At 50.4% G+C, this 26,153-nt stretch overlaps 1 protein-coding gene across 2 annotated transcripts in view; it reads right to left on the bottom strand.

Moving 5' to 3' along the window:
* Window positions 1–2,272: 2,272 nt before the first annotated feature.
* The window catches only part of WWP2 (WW domain containing E3 ubiquitin protein ligase 2), a 148,251-nt gene continuing 124,370 nt past the window's right edge, over window positions 2,273–26,153 (bottom strand). For both annotated transcript variants that reach the window (XM_043599552.1, XM_043599553.1), the window contains 15 exons: window positions 23,217–23,391; window positions 16,488–16,542; window positions 12,911–12,992; window positions 12,236–12,364; window positions 11,737–11,812; window positions 11,354–11,425; window positions 11,044–11,132; window positions 9,042–9,201; window positions 7,656–7,789; window positions 7,189–7,329; window positions 6,474–6,594; window positions 6,023–6,127; window positions 5,007–5,103; window positions 4,742–4,814; window positions 2,273–4,253 (listed from right to left, as the gene is read on the bottom strand). In XM_043599552.1, coding sequence (XP_043455487.1) covers window positions 4,154–4,253; window positions 4,742–4,814; window positions 5,007–5,103; window positions 6,023–6,127; window positions 6,474–6,594; window positions 7,189–7,329; window positions 7,656–7,789; window positions 9,042–9,201; window positions 11,044–11,132; window positions 11,354–11,425; window positions 11,737–11,812; window positions 12,236–12,364; window positions 12,911–12,992; window positions 16,488–16,542; window positions 23,217–23,391 — 1,609 coding nt within the window. In that variant the 3' untranslated portion in view covers window positions 2,273–4,153. The remainder of the gene's footprint in view (window positions 4,254–4,741; window positions 4,815–5,006; window positions 5,104–6,022; window positions 6,128–6,473; window positions 6,595–7,188; window positions 7,330–7,655; window positions 7,790–9,041; window positions 9,202–11,043; window positions 11,133–11,353; window positions 11,426–11,736; window positions 11,813–12,235; window positions 12,365–12,910; window positions 12,993–16,487; window positions 16,543–23,216; window positions 23,392–26,153) is intronic.

The raw sequence follows: 26,153 nt of genomic DNA, 5'->3' as shown, positions 1-26,153 counted from the left end.
TGGAACCTGCTTCAGATCCTCTGTCTCCCTCTCTCTCTGCCCCTCCCCTGCTCTCTCTTCCAAAAATAAACATTTTTTAATAATTGAGGATATAATAAAAGCAAAGAAAAGTAATTAGAACCCCCCCCCCCCAGGGTGAAAGACTGTATGAGGAAGAAACAGTTTTGTTATATTCTACTATTTAGTTCTGGAGCAAACAATATTTATTTGTATAATCATGGTAATATAGATGGTTTTTGTTGCTTTTCAGCTTTTTGAATAAACCTTTAGAAAAAGTACAGATGATTTCCTTATGATTAAATAATAGAATGTAAATATCAAAAAAAAAAATTTGATTGCATAAAAGTAAAAGGACAGCTGCCCAGAGTTAGGGGAGGGAAATGGGAACAGAGAGCTGGAAGGGCAGCCGGTGGGCGGGGCAAGAATGCAGTCCACAAAGTGGGGTGGCAAGGGACCCTGCCCACTGTGAAGGCCAGTAAAACAAGAACCTTTCTGAGGGGCATGGGGGAGACTATGTTGGGAGTTTAAAACTCTATCTGGAAGGATTCAAAAGAAACTAGCATTAATAGTGGCCTTTGGCAGGGGATCAGGGTGGCTGAGGAATAAAAAAGTAAGGGGCGGGGCTTTCACTGTCGACCCTTTGTATCTTTGAATTTTAAACCTTTTTAAAAATTTTTCGGGGGGTCCCTGGGTGGCTCAGTCGGTTAAGCGTCCGACTTCGGCTCAGGTCACGATCTCACTGTCCGTGAGTTCGAGCCCCGCGTCGGGCTCTGTGCTGACTGCTCAGAGCCTGGAGCCTGTTTCAGATTCTGTATCTCCCTCTCTCTCTGACCCTCCCCCGTTCATGTTCTGTCTCTCTCTGTCTCAAAAATAAATAAACGTTAAAAAAAAATTTTTTTTAATTTTTTTCGGGGCACCTGGGGGACTCAATTGGTTAAGCGTCCAACTCATGATTTCGGCTCAGGTTGTGATCTCATGGTTCGTGAGATCGAGTCCTGTGTTGAAAGTGCAGAGACTGCTTGGGATTCTCTGTCTCTCTGTCTCTCTCTGCCCCTCCCCTGCTCACTCGCTCTCTCTCAAAATAAACATTCTTTATAAATAAATAATTAAATACATATATAAAAACGTTAAATAAAAATAAAGGTACATCATCAACAATCCAACTTGCAGGACTGCCCCCTCCTTGAAGAACAGTGTGGGTGGCCAAGACCTGCCCAAGCGCACTCGCTGAAGCTTTGCCGCCATGAGCAAACCATTGGCCACAACTATAATGACCCTTAGGATGGAGATGGGTGTATTACAGGAGTCATACTGCGGAATATTAACAGTAAAGAATCATTTAGACCTACGTTGACGACCATGGAAAGGTATCCCTAACACCCTGCCGAATGAGACAAGTGAGTTGCTCAACATATAGAAGATCCCATCTTTGGTATATTTAAAAATCACACGTATATTTGATTTTCATATGCACACTAGGTAACATGGAAGGGCCACGGCAAACTTAACAGTTCTTTCTGAGGTAAGACGAGAAGAGTTTCCATCTGAACATGCCTTATTTGAATTTATTGTGAGATGTCTGCACAATGTGCAGAGTTTTTTTCAATAATTTTCTCAAAGCACAGCATTGCTCTGGTTAAGTAAAAAAAAGGCTCTGGGGTGGGGCAATGAATTCACCTATAAATTCCAGGAAGGAGCCACTCTGAACATCTCTCTGCCTCTCCTGAGAAGAGGCACAATCAGGGCAAGTTCTTGATCAACGTCATTTCCACGCCAAACGCATCGAGACACAGCAACATGATGATCTGTCCCATGTGAATCCTTAAGGGTGGCAAGACTTCGTGTGACCATTCGCTCAAGATGACGACATCCCTCTATCATCGTGGGACTCAGTAAATGTTTCTCGAATGAATGACTGCCCGGACACTGTCCCCAAGAACTGGTTTCCAAAACCCACCCAACCTGCAGCCACAGCTGTTCATGTTCTAGCCCCACAAGAACTGCTCACAGAAACCCAGGCCTGGCAGGGAGAGGCTGACGGCGTCCAACGGGTGCAGTGAAGTAACTGTGCCCAACGGCTATAACAGTGACCCCTGCACAGGGACTCAGCCACCCATCAGAAGCCTGACAGTCTTGGTTAATAACACGCACATTCCTAAAACCAGCAAGGTTATGGCACTTCCACCCCTATGTGGGCCTGGAGGGTGTATGGGGCCCAGAGGCCTCTTGTCTGGAGGACAGCGATTCTGTAGACATCCACGCCAACACCACCTACAGCTGCTGATTGTTTATTGCACGAGAAACTGGCAATACCAAGGCAAGGGGGTAGGCATTACAAAACAATCTGGTGACCAACCCAGAGCTACCGAAGGACATTCTACACAACACCTCGGTTATATACACGTATGTACACGCACGCACACACATGAACACACTCGGAACACCTGTGAGCCTCAGCCTTCCAAGCCCCCAACGGCAGCTTACACCCCCAACCCCCAGTAGAGCAGGACACTGCAGGGAAGCACAGCAAATGACTCAAGGAAAGAAAAAAAGTTGAGCTCCAGGGAGCTGAGCCACTCAGATCAGCACACACAACACAGTGGACACAGGCCGTCCTTCCGCAGGCCAGGGGGAAGGAAAAGGACCTGGGGGTGTGAGGCTGTCCCCAGGAGGCCCCGTGACTGATCAGTGGATCTGCCTGGGGTCCCAGGAAGGTCAAGCTAGTCTACAGCTGGTGCTCAGTGCTAGAGCCCCAGGGGCCCGCACCAGGGAGCTCACGACAACCATCAGCATCCCAGAGGAGCAGGTACGCCTTGCGGTTCTCCACACGTGGCGGAATGCGCACGTCAGAGGCTGGCGGGAGCTCCGGAAACCAAGTCAGACAGTGTGCAGCAGCTCGAAGCCCTTCCACTGGTCTCCAAGAGCATCGTTTTCCACGTGCGGATAAAGCCTCACTTCTAGGCAGAATGAACACGCTCTAGGGTGGCTGGGACACACTGCATTCTCAATGGGAGACTAATGGACCAGCCTGTAGCCTCAGGGGCTGGCGGGGGACAACACGGTCACCCATGCCCACATGCTCCAGCACTTGGGGCTGCTTGGACAACTACATCTAGCAAAGGGAGTTCTCTGTCAAAGGTGGCAAGGTTGGGTGACACTCAGGACACCGCCCCCTCCGCCTCTCTGTCAAGGCTTGGGGACTAGGCCGCGCGGAAGCGGAGTCACCGGGTCAGGCCTGCCTGAGCTCACAGAACTGCTAAGCGGGTTCTAAGATGAGTTTGGGGAATCCCTGGACCAGTGGTGCCGGATCCCTCAAGGTCCCAGCAACACCTGGCGTCCCAGCTCCTTGACAGAAAGTGCCAGCAGCACACCAACATCGAAACACAGAGCAATCCTGCACACAAAACGCTTCAAGTGGATGTCAAAGGGAGAAGAAAGTCTGAGGGAGTCTGTGGTTTCCACCCCACTGACACCCAAGCAGCTGGTACCACCCTTTGTTTGCGGGAAAGAACAAACTGGCCAGCACTGAGTGCAGAGGCGGGCCTTGCTGCTCAGCCTCGGTGACGGGAGCCTGCAGGGAGAGGAGGCGGCAGGCCCAGCTCTCTCCGGGTGTGGGAGGAGTTCCTCTTGCCCAGACCTCCATCTTACACAGATCACTGGGAAAGTTCTATTTAAAACAGAACCTCTTTTACTGGCAAAGACTCTGGGCCTTGTCGGCCCAGAACAGCTACCCCAAGCGAGTCGCCGGTCTCCTTCTCGCCTGACTGGCCCGTCGGACCCAGGGCTTCCGCCATAGCTCTTCAGCAGAAGGCACCCTCCCTGCATGCTCATGCATACCTACGGCTGGTCTTCGGGGAAAAGGAGGGAGAGCTTACAGAGAGGGTCAGGCCTCCAGACTCTGAAACGGGTGACGGGGCCAAGGTGACATGGGGGCTTTATTCCAGACTGCCACCAGTGGGTAGGAGGGAAGGGAGGGAGACAGGCAGGGCCTCCAGAGGTCAGACTCTGCCACCACCAGCCTGATGACAGTGTGGTCCCACGCACGGCCACTGCTTGGGGGGGCCTCCCGAGTGCTGCGTGGCCTCTGGCCTCTTGGGCAGGAAGAACTCGGGACTATGTGTGCGCTGGGGGTCGTGGGAGGGGGTGGCCTCGGTCACTCCTGTCCAAAGCCTTCAGTCTCCTCGATGGCATACAGCAGCTTCTCTTTCAGCTGTTCATAGCTCTTGTATGGGGGGAGATCAAGACGGTTGAAACTGTTGAAAGAGGGAACAGAAGAGTCAGCACAGAGGTCAGGGTTCCATGGCCCTGCTCCAGCCTGGCCAGGGGGCGGTCAGAAGAGTTCATGTGACTGTGGCTCAAACATGCCAAGTGGCCAGACGCCAGAAGAGAGTCCTTGAGGGCCCCGCTGTGTGAGGCCTTAATGCTTCTGGTCCCCGGACCATGGGAGGGTTAGGAGACAGGGCAGGGCCACTGGAGAAAGGGGGAACTGGGCAGCAGGGCACACGGGGAGGCAGCTCTCTGTCTACTGGAAGAGAAGTGTTTGAGTATTTAATAGCCGGTAAGGCCATGAGGACTGCTGCCGTAACTCCCAAAAGATCAGAGGCCCCTCCTCTCGAACCCCAGAGCCACACGGAAGTTGCCAGAGTCAAGTCCCAAAGCAGCCCCACTCACTGGACTGCCCTCAGGAGCTCATCCGGTCTTTGAGGTTCTAGCCACCGCCCATTAACACCAAAATGCTCACCACGTGTGGCTTCTGGGCAGCCAGGTTTCCTTGCCAACCTTGTCGACGCAAAACTTCTGCGGTCCATTGCTACCTGTTATCCAAAGAACACCACATCAGGTACAACCGAACCATCCCCTCCCACAGCAGGACCCTGGCTGCACCCACAGTGGAGGGAGGGCTCAGGCCCAGTGACTTGCTTCCAAGAAGATTTTAAGCCCCGCCCGCCTTTCCGAGCTGCCCTCACACCAGCCCCAGGGCACCAGCAGGGCAAGGGGAGACACACCAATGAGTTCGGCAAATCCTCCAACAGGCAGGCGGCAAGTCCCGGTGACGAACTGCAGCAGGCGGATCCTCTTCTCATTGTCCATCTCCTTCACCACCTGGAACTCCACCAGTCAGCGCAGAGCCAGACAAGCCACCTGACCCAGAACCTCACCCTAACCTGTGACTCCAGGCAGCCAGGACCCCTCTTTGGGGCTGAGAACACAAAGCCCGGGGTCGGTGGGGGGGGGTTACAGCCACCAACCTCAGAAACCCCCAAGCCGCCACCTCTGAGGGGCTGTGTCCGTAGGACAACCCCACCAGTTCACGGGACATGTCTCGGTCTCAGGGGCACCTCGAGCTGGATTTTCTTTTCCCATCCAAGTTGTACTTTTAAGAACATACCAAGGATGGGAGTGATTGCTTAAGGGGTATGGGGTTTCTTCTTGGGGGTGAAGTGTTCTGGAATTAGATGGTGGTAATGATCGCATCACACCGTGAAAGGCCAGTGAACTGTACACCTTAACATGGTGAATTTTATGAGATGGGAATTGCACTGTCATGACGACATGTTCATATACGTCCTTTTCTCCAGGGGTGCTACGCTTCATGATGACAACGACAAGACTACACCCAGGAAAGAACCAATTCATCAGATCCAGGACTCCAAGCTCATTCGGTTTCTCTGGAGCCCAGCACACGCAGTCCCGTCCCACCCGGGTGGAGGGCAGCCGCGCCCTGCAGGAGCTTCCCTTCCTGCCCGCAGGCTGGCGCTCCTGCACCCCAGTGTTTTCAGCTGGCCCAAGGCTGACCACCACCATGTCCTGTCAAGTGCACCGGCCACAAGCCAGCTGCAACCGCGCTGTTCGGCCCCAGGTCGGGTTTCTCCTTGGGGAGGGCGTCAAGGAGGAGGGAGGTGACCACACAACAAGGGTCCTCGAGCTTAAGATCTCATCAGGTCTCATTCCTGTGGCTGACTGCTGAAACACCCCAGCCGAGACCCGCACCCGACTCCGGTGGGGTGGGTCCCGGGCCTACCTGCCAGAACCACTGGATCTGCTTGCTGTTCTTGGTGTAGTGCCGGTAGATGGTGTTCTTCTGCCAGTCGCTCATGTCTATCTCCTGCATGCCACACAGCATCAGCTGTAGAGGGGACAGGTGTCAGCGGGCCGGCGCCAGCCCCCTCCCCACAGGTGCACAGTGCCTCATCCACCACTAGCAGGTGAAACCATCCTGAACGTTTTCATCTGTTTCTGCTGGCGGTGGTAATGATCTGGGCGATACAGCCCTGAACGTGGAACCCCTCAAAACGAGGGCCAGGGGAGGAACAGGTGTGAGAAACCAGATCACACCCATCCGCCCCGCGGCCTCGGGCCGGAGGGAGTGTGAGGTTTTACTGGTGAGTCCCTCCGGGGGATGCAGTTGGCCAACAGAGGGCAGAACGGCCCCAGAGGCAGAGGCGCAGGGTGGAGGCAACCTCAGTTCTCACCTCCAGCTCTTTCTCATCAAAGTAGCGCAGCCACTCCAGGGGGGCCACCTCATTGAAGCCGTCCAGGAAGGCTTTGGTCTGCTCTTCCACGCCCCGGGTGAAACGCCAGTCGGTTAGGAGCCTGAAACAGAAGATCAGCCATCAGTGGCGCCGAGACCCGCTCCTCAGGTGCAGCTCGGGGTCTGCCACGAGGCTGTTGTCACACGGCAGCAAGGGATCAGCTGACGGTAACCAGGAGACACTGGAGTCTGGGACATTCCACCACCTCCTCTACCTCCCACCGTCACTGGCTGAACTTCAGGTGTGTGGAGGTGAAGACGCTAGACCGAGAGACCTGAAGAAGGCACACGGGTGAAGTCGCGCACAGACGCACGTCAGAGGATGGACTTGGGTAGGCACCCGGGACACAGAAATCCTGCCAGTTAGGAGAAGGAAGAGAGAGATGTCCAAGTTTCATGCCTCTTCAAAGCCCTGCAGTCTCGAAGGCTACCATGTGGGGAAAAAAGCGCAAACAGGAGCTCTAACATGACCTTGGGCTCCGGTTTCCTCAGCTCTGGTCAGCGTGTGATGGCCCTGGGTAGCCATCACAGGCCAATGCCAAATGGGAGGCTGCGATCCCCGGTGAAATACCCGGGCGCCTGGCTGGAGGGTGCCCCAGAGACGAGGGGGCTCTGCCCTTCCCCCCGCCACTGGCTCCCCAGTGCTTGAGACTCACATGATGTACTCTTCCTTGTTCTCCTCTGTCACTCGGATGCTCTCACCACCTTCCTTTAGCTCATGGGTTGTCACCTTGCCCAGGATCTCCATGTCCTGGATGAAGTACAGCTCTAGACCACACTCTTCCAGGTTGTTCTCTCTGGGGGCACGAGACACCAAGAGGGAAGAGGTCTATCTCAGAAGGGTCTTCCCTTATCCTGCTCCGTCACTCACATTAGTGTTCGTGGGATGCAAGGACTCACAGGTAGCTGAAGTCCAGAACAGCGCCCGGGACCTCTCCCTGAGGCACAGAGTGAATTCCAGAGCTGCCCTCCAGGGAAACCTGGGAGCCGTGCATCTCCACAAGCATTTACACAGCCTATAAGAGTGCAAGGCCACTCTGGCGGAGAACATACAGGCCAACCGTGCTACTCCCCTACCCAGAGACCCGTCTCCTCCCAGCACGGTGCAAGGGAGAGGACTCACTTGATCCAGACGATAGAGTTGTAGAATTCAGGGTCAATAGATTCCAGGTCTTTCAGGGTTGGTCTCTTGTTGAGCATCCGCTTATAGAAAGGGAGGGTGAAGCCTGTGTCAATGAACTTCCCATGATACAGAGCCTGAGGAAGAAGAGACATGCCAAAGGGGTTCGGTCTTCAGAGGACCCTGCCCAAGTCAGGCTCTCGGATGCTCCTCACCAAAGTCCAACTACTGCTACCTGCCCTCTCTCCCCAAGAGCGCCTATGACCTTGGGACACCTGCAGACCACAGGGACAAGCAGAGCCAGCCTGCTTAGGAGCCCACTGCCTGCCCAGCACGCTCACCCGCCAGCTCCCTGTTCTAACAGAGATCTGCCCGCACTCCCAGCACAGCCCCAGGCGGCGGCCCTGACTCACTGACACTCAGAGCTGGGCCACAGAGGCAGCCAAAAATAATGCAGACGCTGTCAATGGCAAGAGCTGGCGGGCCAGTGGTGAGTAATAGTCTAGGGTTTTACTGGTCTGTCCTGTCGGCTGCGGGGCCAGGCGGGTCTCTAGACCTGGGAAGAATGTGCCCACTTCCTGAGCCCAGCACCTTAGCCAAGAACTTCCAGACAAGGGGAAGGGACATATTTAGTCATGGGCTCTGGGGTTCCCACAGGCAGAGCATTCAGGAAGTCAGGAAGAAGCAAAGGAAAGTGAGCGATGAAACATCTCCAACTACCAAAAATGGCAGAAGGACTATATGACTCTCACAGGCTCCCCCTTCTCAATCCCGGTTCTCTGCCCTCACGAGACACTCGACAGGATACACATGACATGACTCCCTTCTCTATTCACACCGTGTTCCTATTTCTAGATAAATACGGGTACCATGACTCCCTTTTTCCTACTGTTCACCCACTCCCTGACGATGCCTCCTACATCCTGACCAACAGTCTACTAGGACTCTGTTCTAAGCTAGTGTTGATTCCAAATCCCCTTCCAGAAGTGAGCGTCTCAGTCAGATACTCCCAAACACTCCCACCCGAGGCTCGTGACAGACCGTGGTACGCACCTCCCCGACATCTCCTCTCCCCCCGTGAGACAGGCAGCAGGTGGGCAGCGTGTGTCATGCCAACACCCTCAGCGGGGTGCACACTGAATGTCAAGTGAGCGATCGCTTGACCAGTCCTACACAAATCAAACATGAAAACCCTCTCATAGCCCCTGGGGGCACCGCTGACAGAGCTCTGAACTACCTCCAGAATGCTAGCTTTTTGCATGTCTTGTTAGGAGCTGTGTGAGGAGGCGCATGGGGCTCAGAGATGGGGCACCCACTGCAGGCGGCTGTTGGCATGCCTGGCTCCCCGGCAGCCGCCCTCTCTAGAGATCTCGCAGCAATGCATCTTACCATAGCGATGAATCTGCCAATAAAGCGGAAATAGGTGAGGTGGTCGGGGTTGATGGAGGAGGCAGGGTTGATCTGCAGGCAGTAATTGTTCTTCCCGGCGTATTCAAATAAACAATACATGGGGTTGAGCACCTCATGAGACAGGAGGAAAAACCACTCCCTGTGAGAGAAGACAGAGAAAAACAAGGGTAATGGATCCCTTCCTGCAACCTGCACCAGAGATGTGACCCTCCTCTGTCGTCTTGTCTTGGCTAGTTTGGAGACACGCATCCCTGGTTGCCGAGCCCCACTGGGATTAACACCTGGTATAATCTGTATTAACAGCTGGTCAGTGAGCGAGGGTGAACCAGGACAACAATTGCACTTGTGGACAGTGCTCAGGAAAGCCTGCGTGCATGTCTCTGGGCTCCGAGGTGATGCATTCCAGGACTTTACATCCGATATCCAGTATGTCTGATGGCAAAGGAGCTCTTTGTACCCTGAGGCCACCATGCACAGCTGTGCAGGCTGTGCACTGTACAAAGGCACTATGTTAAAATAGCATAGGTTTGCACATTTATTACGATAATTTTTCTGCATGTAGCAGTCAAGCTGGTATTTTTCCCAATAAAACGAAGATATCATGACCATTTTCTAACATGGAAGTGTCTTGAGAAAGGGCATCTTTTTCTAAATCTTGCACAGGTGCTGTAAGAAATAGCTAGCCTGTTTTTACCCTGAGTTGGCAGCATAATATGAATACACAGCAATAGGTTCCTAAGCCCTGATGCATGAAAACTCTGTAATCCATGCTGCCTCTAGATTATAAACCTCATTCCCAGCAGCTATACAACAGGTATCTCGCTTCCCTTGCTCTTTCCCCTCCCCTCACCCAGACCCCATCACCATACCCTTTCCCACACTTCCACGCATTTTTCTGAACCAACACCCATGACTTGGCATCTCTTTGTGGCCTAGATACAAGCCGCAAGCCAGAATTCAGGGTCCTTTCAGGCTTGAGCTCAACCAGCAAGGGGACATCCCAAGGGGGCCAGTCCCCGGCTGCTTGTGGCCGGGCAGACGAGGAGTTCCTTCGATGCAGAGGGTGCCTCGGTATCCCGTCCGTGGTTCTACCCTGTGGTAGAACAGCATGACGTAACCTACCATAGGGTAAAACCACTGGCAGGACACAGAGAGACAGACACACACGGGGTGGGAGCCACACCACCAAGCAGAGCCTGGAGAGAAGGTCACCATGGTCACCACAGAACAAAGAGCAATTGATCCACAGGGGCCAACACAGAAGGCAGCACCACCGGCAAACAGAGGACCAGAAGCAAGTGAACCCAACACCAAGAGAGAAGACGTCCCCACACCGTGAGAGGTCAGCGAGCTGAGCGGTCACCGTAGGCCAGGATGCTCCTTCTCCCTGCCAGGGGACCTTCAGCCCCATTATCCAAGGCAACGTTTTGTCAGAGAGTCTGTTAACTTTTGCAGGCAGACTGGGTGAAGGCAGGCCAATGCTTTAGGCTCTTCTTATGGGCACATCAGCCATTTTAATTTTTGACCCTCTGCACATGATGTGTAGCTGAGCCCTGATCAAGGCCCTCCCGGTTGGGACAGAGCTTATATATGTCAGGCACACAGGGACACACCAGATTTGACCTGCCCCAGCTGCCCAAGAAGAGAAGCCCGGGGCCGATTTTAATTGAAACCACAGGACATCACTATTTAGCCACTGCCGAATGGTTCAAGTACAGAAATCATGAGCCACTGTCCTCAGCTCTTCCCTTGGGAGCTCCCAGCCTCCCCACAGGCCAATAACTAAAGGGTCAATTCCCAGCCCCGAAGGGCACCCTGGGACCCTGCTCCTGCGCCCATGTGGACCAGCCACACCCATGCCTACTCCTGAAGGTGCAGGAGTTTGGGGAGCCAATGTGAGCAAGGGGGAGGCAGCGTTCTGGCTGGAGGCATTTCTGGGGCAACGGGGTGCCGCACAGCCTTCCAGAGGTGATGAGCTTACCTGGCAATGCCTCCGTAGTCCAGGCCCTCCTCGCCGCGCATGATGATGTAGAGCCGGCGGCGCAGGTCATACGGCTTCATGTTCATGATCTGGGGAGACAGAGCATCGTGGCCAGAGTGCCACGCCTGCCTCCGTGGCAGGCTGGGGTGGGGCAGGGAATTCTAAGGCCTGCTGTTCAGCAGAGACTTGTCACCAAGGCCCACACCTTGGAAACGCTACCACATGGATTCAACAGGCCACGTGACAGGAGACGGGGTGGTGAGAGGGGCCTCCTGTTCGTTGGTCTCAGGCACCATGATTATTCTCTAACCTGCTGGAAAGAATCCTCAAAAAGCGTCTGCCTGGAAACGCTGATCTTCACATGGCTGGGGAGGGCATTCGACTGAAAAGAAAGAAAGAAACAAAGAAAGAAAACAAACCCCAAGTCAGGACCTCAGTCATAACCATCCGGTCAAGTCTCTCGTCTGTACAAACAGGCTTCCCCGTCTCCCTGGACCAGTGGCGGAGAGCCTGGTACCGTAGGAATGGGAGCTGGTTTCCTGGAGATGATGTCAGACAGTCGCTTGGGGTAAGACAAGTGACTGGCGACCCTCCCTAAGACGCACGTGTGTCACTACCTCTGCTAGGCTGGGAAATCATGCTAAGTGAACTCAATCACCCAACCTCTGCGGGAGGTCCAGTCCCAGAACTCACGTGGCAGAGGAACCGGAACTGGTGATACTTCCACCGAAAACTTCGGTCATAGGCACCAGGAGAACCCTGCTTCGTCCTGGGAAGAGCAAAGATGTTATAGAACCCATGTGATTTCTCAAAAATTAGCAATGTATTTTGTTAGCCCTGAGGAAAGCTGATGCTGTGTTAGAGACAAGAAAGGAAAAGAAGTGACCGTCATTAGGTCTCCTGTAGACACATTTGAGGAGTAAAAAGAAAAACCAGAAATAAGGCCAGACTTCTTGCTTTTACAGAAAGACCACTAGTGTTATTCGGAATAAACAGGATAGCCCCTCCCCACCCCCCCACCCCCCCACCCCCCACCCCCACCCCCCACCCCCCCCACCCCCCCACTCCCCCCACCCCCGACCCCATTAATGTGACATTAAAACTGGCCACCAGAGGGCAGTAAGAGGATCGAGACGAGGATGAACCCGGACGGTGTGAACAGATACCAACACTGCCTGTGGAAAGTCCTTACCCAGACTCAAACCCTGGGCGAGGATCCTTAAAGGTGGTGGTGCGTGTATTGTGGTCCACAAAATAGCGTACCCCTTCACTGGTGTACTTCATCTCCCACCCTGGGGGCAGAGCTGGTTCCTGGATCATCCTGGAAGCACGGGAAGAGAGGAGGTAAGGGGTGGTGTCTCCTTCTGGGCCTAGGAGGATGGGGTTCCCGGAGTGCTGCTTTCTCTCCGCTTTCACCCAGGCCCTGCACAGCCCTTGAAGACGCGTCTGGAGGAAACACACCTGGTACCACCCAAGTCATGAGGACGGTTCTGTAGCAAAGAGAGGTCACGTACTGTCCCAAGGCCAAAGAACCAGCTCTGGGTGGATGGCCATGGCCTGAGCCAGCGATCCTGAGACACCACAGGCCCCATCCCAGACTAGCTTCTAGAGGGGTTCCCTCGAGCCATTCGAGATCACGCTATTGGCAATATGCACAACTGGCCCAGACACCACTCTCTATCCATCGAGAAAGTCAATTCAAGGAGCCACTTTCAAGTCTCATTAGGTCGACACCACATGGTAAGGGTCTTGGGGCATTCGTGTTTGGCTGAAGATATCCCTGAACACTGGCCATGGAGGACCATGCATTCCGAGGCACTTGGCCAACGCTGGAGCTACACCTGGCCGACCTGGCCCATGTCCTTACCCCTGGGTCCGAGGGTCCTCCCACTGCGTGGTGCGTGTGTTATGGTTCACGTAATACACCCGTCCGTTGTCCTGTCTCTTCTCTGCCATGGGAGAATAAAGAAAAGACGACAATCAGCTTGCAAGACCTTGAGTTCCACTCCCCTCTGGCTCCCACGTCCTGAGTGCCAGCGGTCTCAATTTCTGCCCCTGTTCCAGACCTGTTAGAGAAGTTTAACCGATGAAAGCCTGGCTCACTCACATCTGTCACTGGTAAAAAGGACAAAGAGAATCTTTCCCTACTGGGGAGTGGGGGAGGGTCAAACACATTTCCAACTCAAGATCCAGCACTGTCTTTGGTTGGTCGATTTGTTGGAGGAAAGGGGGCGGTGTGGCAACACGGAGGGGGAGCAGCCCCAGCTGAAACCAGAGGCATAATTGCATCCAGCTGCGCGCAAAGTGGAGGCACGGCCAGCCTCCCTTCAACCCTGGTCCCGTCCCCAGTCCCTCACGGGCCGGTCTCTGGTCCTGCAACTGCTCCATCCAGGCAGGGTCATTGTGGGGTGGCTGCATTTTCCTTCGTACCTTCTTGATCAGTACTCGGTACCACAGGGCCTACTCCCGTCTGCCTTCTCTCTTTCCCCCTGCGTGAAGGCAAAGCTTTGTTCTAAAACTCTCATAGCCCAGCAAAATGTCGTGTTGCACATGTGCGATAAATGCCTGGGGCTGCGGGCACTTACAATGCCCACCTTGTTCTTACACCTTAGTGTGTGCTTCGAGCCAGGCCAGTGTTTGGGGGTGCTCAGACACATGGTCTCTGGCCTCTGGACAATCTTTCCTATCTCGCCCTCTCCTGGGGCACTGATGACGGGTGCTCATGGGAGGGATCCAGGCAGACCCACACTAGCTACTGATTCCAGGCTGTGAGAGGCAGTGAAAGAGGCACTCCGTCAGCTCCAAGTGGATGACAAGGGAGACGAGGGGCAAGGCTTCGAACCCAAGAGAGGTCACCTTTCCCGTGAAGTTCGTGAGCCTTCAATTCTGCTTCTGTCCCCCAAATAGCAGATGCTAATGACCCTCCCTCTTTTACAATGACAGGGTGAAATTAAAAAAATAAAAAGAACCAGTTCCAGAAGGTACAGGCAAACCAAAAGCTAAGAAAGGCCTAGAACTGAGGAACTCGCACCTCTCCCCTCAAGCATCAGGCTGCAGTGTTCTCAGTATCACCCTAGGTGCCTTGGTCTCTCTGTCTTACATGGTATCCATTTCCTGACAGAAATTTTAAAAACACAGACAAAAGGAAAGAAAGAAAAGATGTCCAAGATTATTACAGAACTCACCATCACCTCAGAAAAGCTTATGGGACTGTCCCACAGAAGGCAGGCTTCCTGAGAAGGTTCTAAAAAAAAGGAGAGGCCCCTTCCATTCCAGAAGCTTCTGCTTTAAACTAGATCCTTTGTGTCTGCTCTGCCACGGGCCAGAGCCCATGCTGATCCTCAGGGTGGGGGATCTGTCCAGCCGGTCTGGGGCCTATGCCCTCATTGCTGCCAGGGGGCCTCCTGGAACTGCCTCACCACATACAATTTCATAGTTTAGGGGCTGGGAAAGCCCTAACCCTAGCATCTAGTTTGCTTCCTTCAGGAAGAAGTAGACCTGGAAGCATGTAGTCACATGGCCAAGGTCAGGGTAGCTGAAGACATGTGGATCTAAACCTGAGGCATCCTAACCCATGGGCCAGGGTGCAGGGAGAATGGGGGGGGTCTCTCCTAGAGGAGCAGAACGGGACCTAGGACTGACAGCAGGAGAGCACAGCTTTCATAGCAGGCTCCCACTAAACACAATTCTCACTTGGTTCTGCTGCTCTTTCTGTTCACTCTCAACTCTTCTTGGGGAGGTGGCCCTGTCACAGCCCTGGAAAAGCCACACAAAGCCCAAAGGATGTGATTAGGAAGGTTCCCTGGCCCTCGGCCAGATGTTCTTTTTTCTCAGTTTCATACCAATATAATCTTGTGTGTTTTCCTGATCGCATGTAAACACCACTGACTCTGACCATGGCTCCTAATCCCATCTCAGATATTTCACACTTGGCTTCTGGGAGCTATTTTTGAGTCGCTGCAGATGCTCTTACTTGGTGACCATCATGTAGCAGAACCAAATCATGTAGCAGATTTACTTGGTGACCATGTAGCAGAAAGAAATCACTGGACTCTGCAGACCCAGGAACGACTCCGGGCCCCTGGCTCTGGGTCAGAGTGTCTACTGGCTGCCAAACATCATACATTCTTGTTTAATCTGATGCATTTTCCCTGCCTAGCCAGGGACCCTGTGTTTGACTCCTCACATTTGACTTGCTGCTGATCTCTGAGATACTTGTGACCTTTCATCAGTTCAAAGAGCCAGATGGGTCATCGGTGATTTTCAAGAACTGTCTGGAGGCCTCACTAACCAACACATCCCCCTAGAAGGTCTACAAGGTCCTTCCAGTGCTCTGGAATACAGTGGTAATTCCCTAAGTGACACACTATGGGTCCCAGGGAGGTGATGGAATCTGGTAAATTACTAGCAGGGAGTAATATGTCTACACTAAGAGGATCCAGCTCAAAAGCTGTACTTTCCCAGGTCATGTTCATCCTATCATTGTCACCTTCTCCGTCTTTACTGGGGAGCATGCCCCTGCCCAATTTAATAACCATCTGTGACCACCATCAAACTAGCATTTACTGTCTGCTACTGGCCTCACCAATACACTAAAGCCGGCACATGCTGATTCTTGCAAAAACTGCCCTCTTCAGAACGCAGGGACTCTTCCCGTATTGAACAAAACCCTGACCCGGTTCAGAGCTGCAGAATGCATGGAATCTCACCATCTCTCATGACCCCTTTTTGCATGGCTACTCCTTCCCAGAATAGCCATAAAGCCCATAATCTCTCCCAAGTCAAGGACGTCCATCCCTCTAACTCATTATTGGCAAATCACGCCCAGGACTTAAAATTCTCCAATGACAAGGAGAATCCAGCATGGCGTTATTAATCAGCAATGACGCGCCTCCACAGAGTTGCCGCCCAGTGCTCAACTCTCTCATCTGCTTCCCTCTGGTCTCTTTCACAACTGGGTCACAAATAAAAAGGTGGCTTTCTTTAGTCAAAATTAGGCTGAAGTCCTCCAACATCCTGGCTGCAAAAAAAGGTTTGGTAAGGTGGCTCCTTCCAATGGCACAGCCACAGACCTGAAACCAGTGCACCTGCGGGTAAGTCAGCGTCAAAATGTCTTAGTCAATGACAGGATGGATGGCTGGGTAGACCATTCAAAATCAGGACCAAAACCCAACAGTCTCATGGCTGCTAAGGGACTCTGTCCGTAGGGTCATAACCCTTCAGTCATGGCAAGTGAATGCTACAGGGGTGCAGGGAACTCAATTACTTTCCCAACCTTCCAGCTCCATCGCCTGTAACCTCCCACTAGGGCATCCCCACAGCATGTGCTGGAGAAAAGCAAAATGGAGAACTGAGGGATGGGAGTGAGAAAGACTCGCACGGGAAGAAGACAGAGCATCAGCCTACAGACAGCTGAGGACATGGAAGTAGAACTCGGTACTTACCCCAGCCAGGAGGGAGGGGGCCCAGTGGGTCATGGTCAGTCGAAGCACTTGAAGACTAAACACAAGAAACACAGCAGAACACAGAGATTAAAAAAAGCCGCCGGTTAAAAATAAATCGATCGATAAAAATAAAAATGCCAAGGACTCATTTCCACATTTGAGCACTTTGTACAGGATACCGTGAGGCCTTAAGTGACATCTGCATCTCTCAAAAGTTTTCTTCAAAAGAGAGAAACCCAAAAAGAACCCCGCACACAGAGGGCCCCGACGGGCTTTGGAGAGGGGGGAGCAAGGGGGAGGACGATGGGTGCAGAAGAAGGTGGGCCTGGGCTGTGGAGGCAGAGAGCCGGCCCCAGGCGTGGCGGGAGGGCCCGGAGCGGACCGCCGGGCAGGCCCGGCCAGTGCCTTCCTGCGGCAGGAGCTCCTGCTCGCGGCGGCCAGGGCGACTGAAATCACCACCACCTCCAACTTTCTCCAAGAACCACACACGGGAGGGGAAAAAATATCGCAGGCCTTTCCAATGAAATCATTCCCACAAGCCCTGCCCACGCCCAGAGCTTCCTGGCTGGGGGCTGGGCCCTCCTCCCTCCAACTCCCTCCTGGGTGCGCCTGAGAGGGAGAGGGAGCAGCCGTGGTGTGCAAAACCAGCCCAGACTGAGGGCACATTCATGCCCCAGGCCCCTCACCTCCCCCAGGAATGTTTTGCTTCCCTTCACAAAGCACCTTTATTCTCCTCCGGCCCGAACCTGAAGTTGCTCAGTGTTCTGTGTGTGCCTGTCTGGGAAGGTGGGGCTGGGGGCGAGGTGGCAAGCGAGCAGGAGAGACAGGAGAAAGAAAGGGGAGCAGACTCCAGGCCTTGAGGGTCACTGTTTACGTTCAAACCCCCTACCCCCCAGCCTAATTCTGCCGTGAGATCCCTGGGGCAGGGCTGCGGTGGACCCAGAGTTCTCATATCCTGCAGAGAAGGGGGGCGCTGTCAAAAACTCTTCAGAGTTAAATAAAACAAGTATTGTTCCGTCGTTCCGCACGCGCTTGCTTGCTTGCTTTTCTTTTTCCTTTTCTTTTCTTTTTTGCTGAAGCATTTTTATTTCACTTACTAAAACTTAATCGTCGCACGAGGGGATCAAGTTCTCAACGCAGACTTTGGGCTGCCGGCTGGCTCTGTCTGGGGGCGACGGAGCCACACACGGGCAGGAGGATGAATGGAGCTCAGTCTCAGCTTGAGAAAACATTGGTGGAGCTCAACTGCCAAAGAACCCCCGCACCCTTCACAGCCGGCCCTCCACCCCCGGCTGAAAGGACAGAGAAACTTTCTTTCCAAGGTGGCAGTTCAGGCAACTCTTCCAAAGCAAGTTCCAAAAAAGATGTTTAAGTCTTGAAACCATAGGTTCCCTGGTGGGACAGAGCCGCCTTTCAGCAAAGGGCCTCCTACCCAGCACAGTGAGATTGCACGGAGGTGTGGGAAGCTGGGCTGTGCTCGATTTTGGGCCCGTTACCGTCATCCTGGAGGACGTGCTCACGTTTCCACCACAATTCAGACTTAGCTGATGGTTCCTGAAAAAGATCTCCCAAATGTGACATCTCCCGAGGTCATTTTGGTGGGAGCAGGGTGGGGGTGGGGTGCAACATCTCATGAAACCCAAGTTCCTCCAGCTTTGTTTTCCAGTTAACACAGAAGAGCAGTGGCTATAAAAGCATTTGGTCACAGAAGGAACGGAACGAACTTGTGAAATACGCATGCATTTCAGATAATGAAGCCAAAGAGAACTCGGTGGGGAATGAGCTGTAGCAAAAGGGAAGAAACGCAGGAAAGGTCATTTTAAGAAAGTAAAGAAGCATTCAGAGCAAAACTGTCTGCTGCTTCAAGTCTTTTTTTTTGGAATGAGTGGATAATCCACATAGCATTCACGCGCCAATGGGAAATTAGCTCCCAACTGGTACCCAGTGGGCGTCAGGGGGCTGACAGTCATCTTTTGCACAACCCTGCAGCTCAATAGACCAAACAACTTTTACTGACAGCCTCCATGACCTGCACTGAACTAGAGACCAAAAATATTTATCAGCTAGCAAATATTTCCCTTCCCAACACCATGGCACCTCCGGTGCAGGCACATGACTTAAAGACCAGCCAATCCGATGCTCCCACTCAGGACTTCCGGGAATGGCATGGGGTCTGTTGGAAATTACTACTGTGATAGAGTCCACAATCCACTGGAGCAACGAGTGTTTAATGGCAGCACAAGAGGACAATGTCCTACACGAGCTATTCCTTTGCCTCGCCTGCCCCTGGATTCTGCCAGAGCTTGGTTCTTCGTCATTCTGCTAATTCTATCAACTACCCCATTCCCATTTGAGAAATTCCTTTTCTGTTTAAGTTGAACCAAGTGGATTTCTATTATTCACCAAAATCAACTGTGACTAGTATACAGAGCACAGGGAGGAGAATTTTAAAAAGAATCATCAACCCTTTTCTTAATCCTTGCCTTTTTTAAAACTTCATACAATGTTGGCTCTCTTTAGTTATGGCATTTTGTTTCGTTCCTTCGCCATCGTCCGATTCTCATCTTATCAGATCCACACTCCCCAAAACCTATGAACAGGGGACAGAAAAGGAAGCAATAGGGAAGGGAGAGAGGCCAGAGGCTGATAAACGTGAACAACTTATGAGATGGAGTCCATGAAAGCCGACACCTGCAACAATTTTACCTCTTTCAGTTAAAGAAAAGCACTTAACTATTTTGGACATTTCTCCCTCAATGTACATAGTACAACTTGAAAAATAAGAAAAGGAAGTGGACAGAAAGAAGCCAAAGAGAAACAAAAAATAAGAGCCACACATCATGGCTTGAAAACCAAAACCCCAAAACCCCACATCTCCAGTAAGTCAACCGACTGCCCCTTCTCTTCTCCGCCAATTCCCCCAAAAGGAGAGATCCCAAGTGTCACTTGGAGCACAGGCAGAAAACCACAGAGAAAGGGGCCTGGAGGGATTAGAGTCAGAAGAAAGATCCTTGGATCTGCAGGTGACTTTAAGCGACAAGACAATTTCCTTTACTAGTAGGAACAGAAAGTAACACTGTTGAATCACTTGCCTGGTAACTGTCCCTGGGTTGGGACATCTGAGGTGCAGGCCGTGAGCCAGACAGCTCACGTTGAGTTCAAGTCCCTCAGGGACTAAGCACTAAGTTCCAGTAATATTTTAAGATACAAACTCAGAAATAAAGAATGTCTAGCAAATAGAGCCGAGGGCAATAAAGGCTCTGGGAAGGGCATTAAAGGTTACATATGGAAGGCCGGCTCCTTTTTTTAAGTATCCACCCACGGGGTGCAGAACAAAACCCAGGTGTTTGAGAGTTCAATCCAAGGGGCTCTCTGCAGAGTAAGAAAGGAGTTGTCTGTTTCTGGATAATGCAATTTGGCATCCACACATCCGGAGCCACAGAATGATCTGTTTCAGTCCTGTAGACACTGGCTACATCCTTTAGTCATTAAGGGAGGACCAAAGTGGGGGTAAAGGGAATGCCACAAAAATAGTAGCAGGTTGTGAGATGGGTCCTGTCACACTGCACAATGCATGCGACTAGGTGGGCATCCCTGGTGGAATGCAGCAGGGTCACAGAAGAAAGGGCAAAGAGAAATTGTAAGGGCAATACACAAGTATGTGCATGACGGTCACAACAAACAAAGGCACGCTGGGGCATCAGGAAAGGGGAGTGTATCAGAAATAAGGGGAATGAGAAGAGAAACTGAAAAATGTGTGTGATGGGGCAGAAAGCAGGAAGGAGCTGTGGGAGCCCGCGACGTGGGGCTCCTTCGTCTTCTATCTTGCACTGCATTTTGTGTTCTCTCTAGAGCAAGTAAAGAAGAACGAGGTCTTGGTTTCAGCCCAGCAGAAGGAGGAGGAGGAGGAGGAGGAAGAAGAGAGCCCATTGGTACAGTATCAGCTCTTAAGTCTTCCGAGTCAAACCCTGGGCCAAGGCCAAACCCCAAAATAACTGTATGAAAGCAACTCTTCTTACTTGTAACCAGGACATGGCTCCAGAGCAAGCGAGAGGCAAAGCAAATCCAGGGAAGAGGGAAATCAACAGAGAGACATTGAAAGCTGACCCATAAAAGATTCTTAACACGTTTTTCAATATGAATCTTGTTTCACAGAGAAAAGGGAACCATCACCTCTATCTAGAACCCTCCTAAGACCCCAGCAGAGTGGGGAAAATCGTTTTTAGAGTACTCAAAAAAGTAATAGGGGACTCTCCAAGGCAAAGTTCTACCTCTGCATGCCTGGAATGGCATTGCTAAAATGAGAGAGGGTGGGCAAGAGAAATGAAGGTTCCAAAAGACCAAGTGGAAGTGACCTCTAGAACCTTCCCTCTTACCCACCAAACATTTCAGTCAACCGACAGAACATATTTGGTGCATTATACAGAAAAAAAGATTCCTTCAAGAGACTTTTTTTTTTTCAATACTTAGAGAAGCCAAATAAGCAGGGAGACAAAACCAGTGTGAGACTCCTAAAACGTGTCCCTGTCTCTAACACGAAGGATAGAAACACCCAGACCTTCCTAGTTTTGTAGCCACGACCACCCAAGAAAAATGGCAGAGAAAGTCTTTGGGGCCTAGCTCTGGAGGAACAATTTCTGAAATGCAGAGAATGATCACATCCCATCCAATTTCGAAACATGCCAGAACTGGACGCCAGGCATGTGTGAAAGGGGCTGTGGAGTACAAGGCCTGGCATGAGAACCTACGCAAGGGCTGCACCGGGGCACGAATCACAGACAGGCATGACAGTTGACCTTGGGAGACAAGTCGATGTGATAAACACTGTGCTTTCTGTCCATCCGTACTAAAGAGATGGAGGTTTCTACGGTTCTCTCACTCTACAAGGAGCACCGGCCCTGACAGACAGAAGAGGAGATCGGCTGGCCCAGGGAGGTGGTAGCTCCTGCTTCAGGTGAGCAGAGGAAAAAACTGCAAACAAAGGCAAAGTTGATAATGAACAGTACTTAGCTAAACAGAATTAAAGCTATCGTAAGCATCGAACTAGGAAAGTATCTAATTTAGAAATGGGTTGTGGGGTTAGAGCTCATTTCAAACAGAAACAGTGCTGACTAAACTCGGTGATTAAATGCTGTGGACCAGCTCAAAAGGTTTCCAGCCTCTAATCCACCACCTTCTGTAGAGACTCTACTACAGATCCCGAGCTTCATGTTCAAGGCCCCCTGAGAATATGCAGAGTTCCAACTTGGTAATGCTACCTGTCCTGCCAAAGACAGCTGTGTGGCTGGGGGGAACAAGGTCACTGGTAGAGGCTCTAATGGGATGGAAGGAGGGGTTGGGAGGGTTCCTGAAGGGACACAGTACAGGAGGCCATTAGACAGTTAATTTGGGATCATAGCACTCTGAATTCTGGAGTAGGAAATTTGAATGCTGTTCTGTAGGTAATGACCACAGAAGGCTTTGAGCCAGTGATTAAAATGACAGTGATAGGGGCGTCTGGGTGGCTCAGTTGGTTGAGGGTCCGACTCTTGGTCTCAGATCAGGTCTTGATCTCAGGGTCATGAATTCAAGCTGGGCTCCAAGCTGGACATGGAGACTACTTAAAAAAAAAAAAAAAAAAAAAAAAAAAAAAAGAAGAAAGAAAAAAGAAAAAAAAAAAAAACAGTGATAAATGTTGAGCAAAAGTGATCAAATGACAGTAATATGTGAAGACTGCTCTGCTGGGAATAGGCAGTACAGATTGGAAGAGAGAACAATGCCAACAGAGAGAACAAGTGAAAGGCTGCCCTAACCATTCAGTTGGGAGGGATGAAGGAAAACCAGGAATCAGAACGAAGTTGCACTAGAGGTCAATAAACTTTTTCTGTAAAGGGCTAGACAGCAAATATTTCAGGCTTTATAAGCTATATGGTCTCTGTTGAAACTACTCAACTCTGTTGTTACAGTGTAAGTAAGTAGCCAGAGTCAATACCTAAACTACTTGGAGTGCTTCTGTACCAATAAAACTTTATTTACAAAACCAGGTGTAGGCCACTTTGGCCCATGGGCCATAGTTTGCGAAGCCCTGATCCACAACAACTTTAGAGGTCCTTCCATCCTTAAGAATGTGTCAAATAAAAAAGATTTAAAGAAAAACAATAGCAGAAAGGAAAAGATTTCGATGGCTTTTTTTAATGTGTATTAATTTTTGAGAGAGACAGTGCAAGCAAGCAGGGGAGGGGCACAGAGAAAAGGGAGACAGGACCCAAGCAGGCTGTGCACTGTCAGTGCAGAGCCAGATGTGGGGCTCAAGCCCATGAACTGTGAGATCATGACCTGAGCTGAAGTTGGATGCTTAACGAACTGAGTAGGTGGCTGTTTTGTTCTCAAAAGTTGAGGTACGGAAGAAGTCACAGCTGACCTTCAGGTTTCAAACTAGAATAAATGGACTTGGATGGAGGGGCCAGAAGAGAAATCCAGTCTTGGCAGAAAGATAGTATATATCTCAGATATACTGAGTCAGTTTCAGGTATATTGAGTCCTGAAACACAGAAGCTGGACACTGAGTTACTAAATTAGAAATGACGGAATTTGAGGAATTTCACCGTGATGAGTAAAATCTCCAGAGCACTGATATTTCCAGCTACCGTCTTCCCGCTCACCAAACAGGTCAACAAATAGTGTGCGAGGCAGCACATTCTCCAGGGCCAGGAGGCTCCCCTCCCTCGTGGCAAGCCCCTGCCCTCTCACCTGGTAGAGGAATCTTTGGCTGAAGTGCTGCATGGCACCCTGAAGCTGATTCCGCTGTGATTGCCACTGCTCGTAGTTCCGCACGTACTCGGCTGTGGGGCGCTGCCAGGTGGTGGTCCGCGTGTTGTGATCCACATAGTAAAACCTGCCTCGGGGGTCTGTGCGTTTTTCCCAGCTGGAAACATTAAGGTCAGAATGAATGTAGTGACCACCCACCCCTACCCTCAAATTCTAGAGAAACCTCTGGATGGCTGGCGAGGAGGGGCTGAGGGAGGGTTAAGCAAGGTGTCTGGTGCAGAAGCTGGGCTGCTCCAGGGAAGCACAGCCAGGCAAGTCCCAATGACGGAGGCTACTGGGGCTTTCGTGATTATAGCAGTCATTGCTCTACAGCAGCCAATCCTTCCTCACTGTTAGCTCCTGATTTCCATTTAGGAGATCCAGGTTGTTCTGGGGAAGGAGGAGACTCTACTACCAAGTCCAGAGTTGAACAGCCGACTGGGATTAGGGGTAAGCATGCGACCTACACTGAGCCTAATCAGGGCCAATCTCATGACTTTTTCCAGGAATTCTGGGAAAAATCTCTCTCTTCCTTGCCAGATAATGACAGAGAAAGCATGCAGTCCTAGGAACCACTGGCTGCCATCTAGGACCCAAATACATTATGAAGTTGACCCAAGAGATGACAGAGTAGAAAAACAAAACAAAACGAAAAGCCAGCCCCTTGGTGAAATTGTCGAGTCACTAGATGAGGCTTTACTTGAAACCAGGATCTACATCTAGAATATTCAGTTAAATGAGCCAGTTTACTCTCTTTATTACTTAAGTCAATTTGGAACCCAATTTTTGCTACCTGCAACAGAAATCATCCTGATATAAACTGCCAGTGAAAACATGTTGCGTGGTCATGAGAAGGAGAGTTCGTACAAACAACAGCAGGATTCTCTACATTATTTTTAGGGAGAAAGCAACCTTTCCAAAGGGGTCCTAAATTACCCACAGGCAAGGCAAGGCTAAAACAGATGGCAAAAATCTTTATCTGTGCTTGGCAGCTATAACTCGATTTGTACACAAGGAAGGAAGAAGTGATCAAGAGAAAGTAAGAGAGGGAGCTTTGTGGAATGATGGAAATGCTTTATATTTCGAGGGAGTATAGGTTACATAAATGTATGCATTTGCCATAAAAGACTCTTAAAACTGAGAACAAACTGAGGGTTGGTGGGGGGTGGAAGGGAGGGGAGGGTGGGTGACGGTATTGAGGAGGGCACCTTTTGGGATGAGCACTGAGTGTTGTATGGAAACCAATTTGACAATAAATTTCATATATTGAAAAAAAATGTATGCATTTGTCAAAACTCATCTAACTATGAACCTGAGATCTGGGTATCTCATTGGGTGTAAGTTATACCTCAATTTTAAAAAGTGAATTTCAATCTAATCAAGCCTCCATATCTAACTACCAGTTGGTAGGAAAGACAATGGATAGAGAAGCATATCACCCAACATTCCAAGGTCACATCCAGAATATGAGAAATTCTACAGAACAAATGCCCAGGATCTTCAAAGAGTAAATGGAAAGAAAAGAAAAGAAAAGAAAAGAAAAGAAAAGAAAAGAAAAGAAAAGAAAAGAAAAGAAAAGAAAAAAGAAAGAAAGAGAAAGAAGGAAAGAAGGAAGGAAGGAAGGAGGGAAGGAAGAAAGAAAGAAAAAGAAGGAAGGAAGGAAGGAAGGAAGGAAGGAAGGAAGGAAGGAAGGAAGAAAGAAAGAAAGAAAGAAAGAAAGAAAGAAAGAAAGAAAGAAAGAAAGAAAGAAAGAGAAAGAAAGAAAGGAAGGAAGGAAGAAAGGAAGAAAGGAAGAAAGAAAGAGTGGGGAAACTTACAGGTTAAAAGAGACTTATGATGGGAATGCAAGCTGGTGCGGCCACTCTGGAAAATAGTATGGAGGTTCCTCAAAAAACTAAAAATAGAACTACCCTACGACCCACCAATTGCACTACTAGGCATTTATCCACGGGATCCAGGTGTGCTGTTTTGAAGGGACACATGCACCCCCATGTTTATAGCAGCACTATCCACAATAGCCAAAGTATGGAAAGAGCCCAAATGTCCATCCATGGATGAATGAATGGATACAGGAAATGTGGTATATATATATATATATATATATATATATATATATATATATATATATATATACACACACACACACACACACACACACACACACACACAATGGAGTATTACTTGGCAATCAAAAAGAATGAAATCTTGCCATTTGCAACTACATGGATGGAACTGGAGGGTATTATGCTAAGTGAAATTAGTCAGAGAAAGACAAAAATCATATGACTTCACTCATCTGACTTTAACAGACAAAACAGATGAACATAAGGGAAGGGAAAAAAAATAATATAAAAACAGGGAGGGGGACAAAACAAAACAGACACATAAATATGGAGAATAAACTGAGGGTTGCTGGAGGGGTTGTGGGAGGGGGGATGGGCTAAATGGGTAAGGGGCACTAAGGAATCTACTCCCGAAATCATTGTTGCACTATATGCTAATTTGGATGTAAATTTTAAAAAATAAAAAATAATAAAAGAGCCTTATGAGACATATCAGCCAAAACCAATGTGATGATCTTGAGTTTGAATCTGACCCAAATCAACTGTAAAAATATTTTTAAGACAATTGGGGAGAATGGAACAAGGACTGGGTGACATGAAGCAAAGAAATGTCGTTAATTTTGTTGGGTGGGATAATGGTATTTTAGTTTGTTGTTTTTTTAAGGAATCTCTATGCACAACGTGGGGCTCAAACTCACGAAAATGAGATCAAGAATCACATGCTCTATGGACTGAGCCAGCCAGGTACCCCTAGTTTTTTTTTTTTTTTTCTTAAACCCTTACCTGTTAGAGATGTATATGATATATTTATGGTTCA

Source organism: Prionailurus bengalensis, chromosome E2 (assembly GCF_016509475.1).
Source record: "Prionailurus bengalensis isolate Pbe53 chromosome E2, Fcat_Pben_1.1_paternal_pri, whole genome shotgun sequence".
NCBI classification, from domain to species: Eukaryota; Metazoa; Chordata; class Mammalia; order Carnivora; family Felidae; genus Prionailurus; species Prionailurus bengalensis.
Note: the sequence above shows the minus strand (reverse complement) of the source record. Positions and strands in the feature narration are given on the sequence as shown.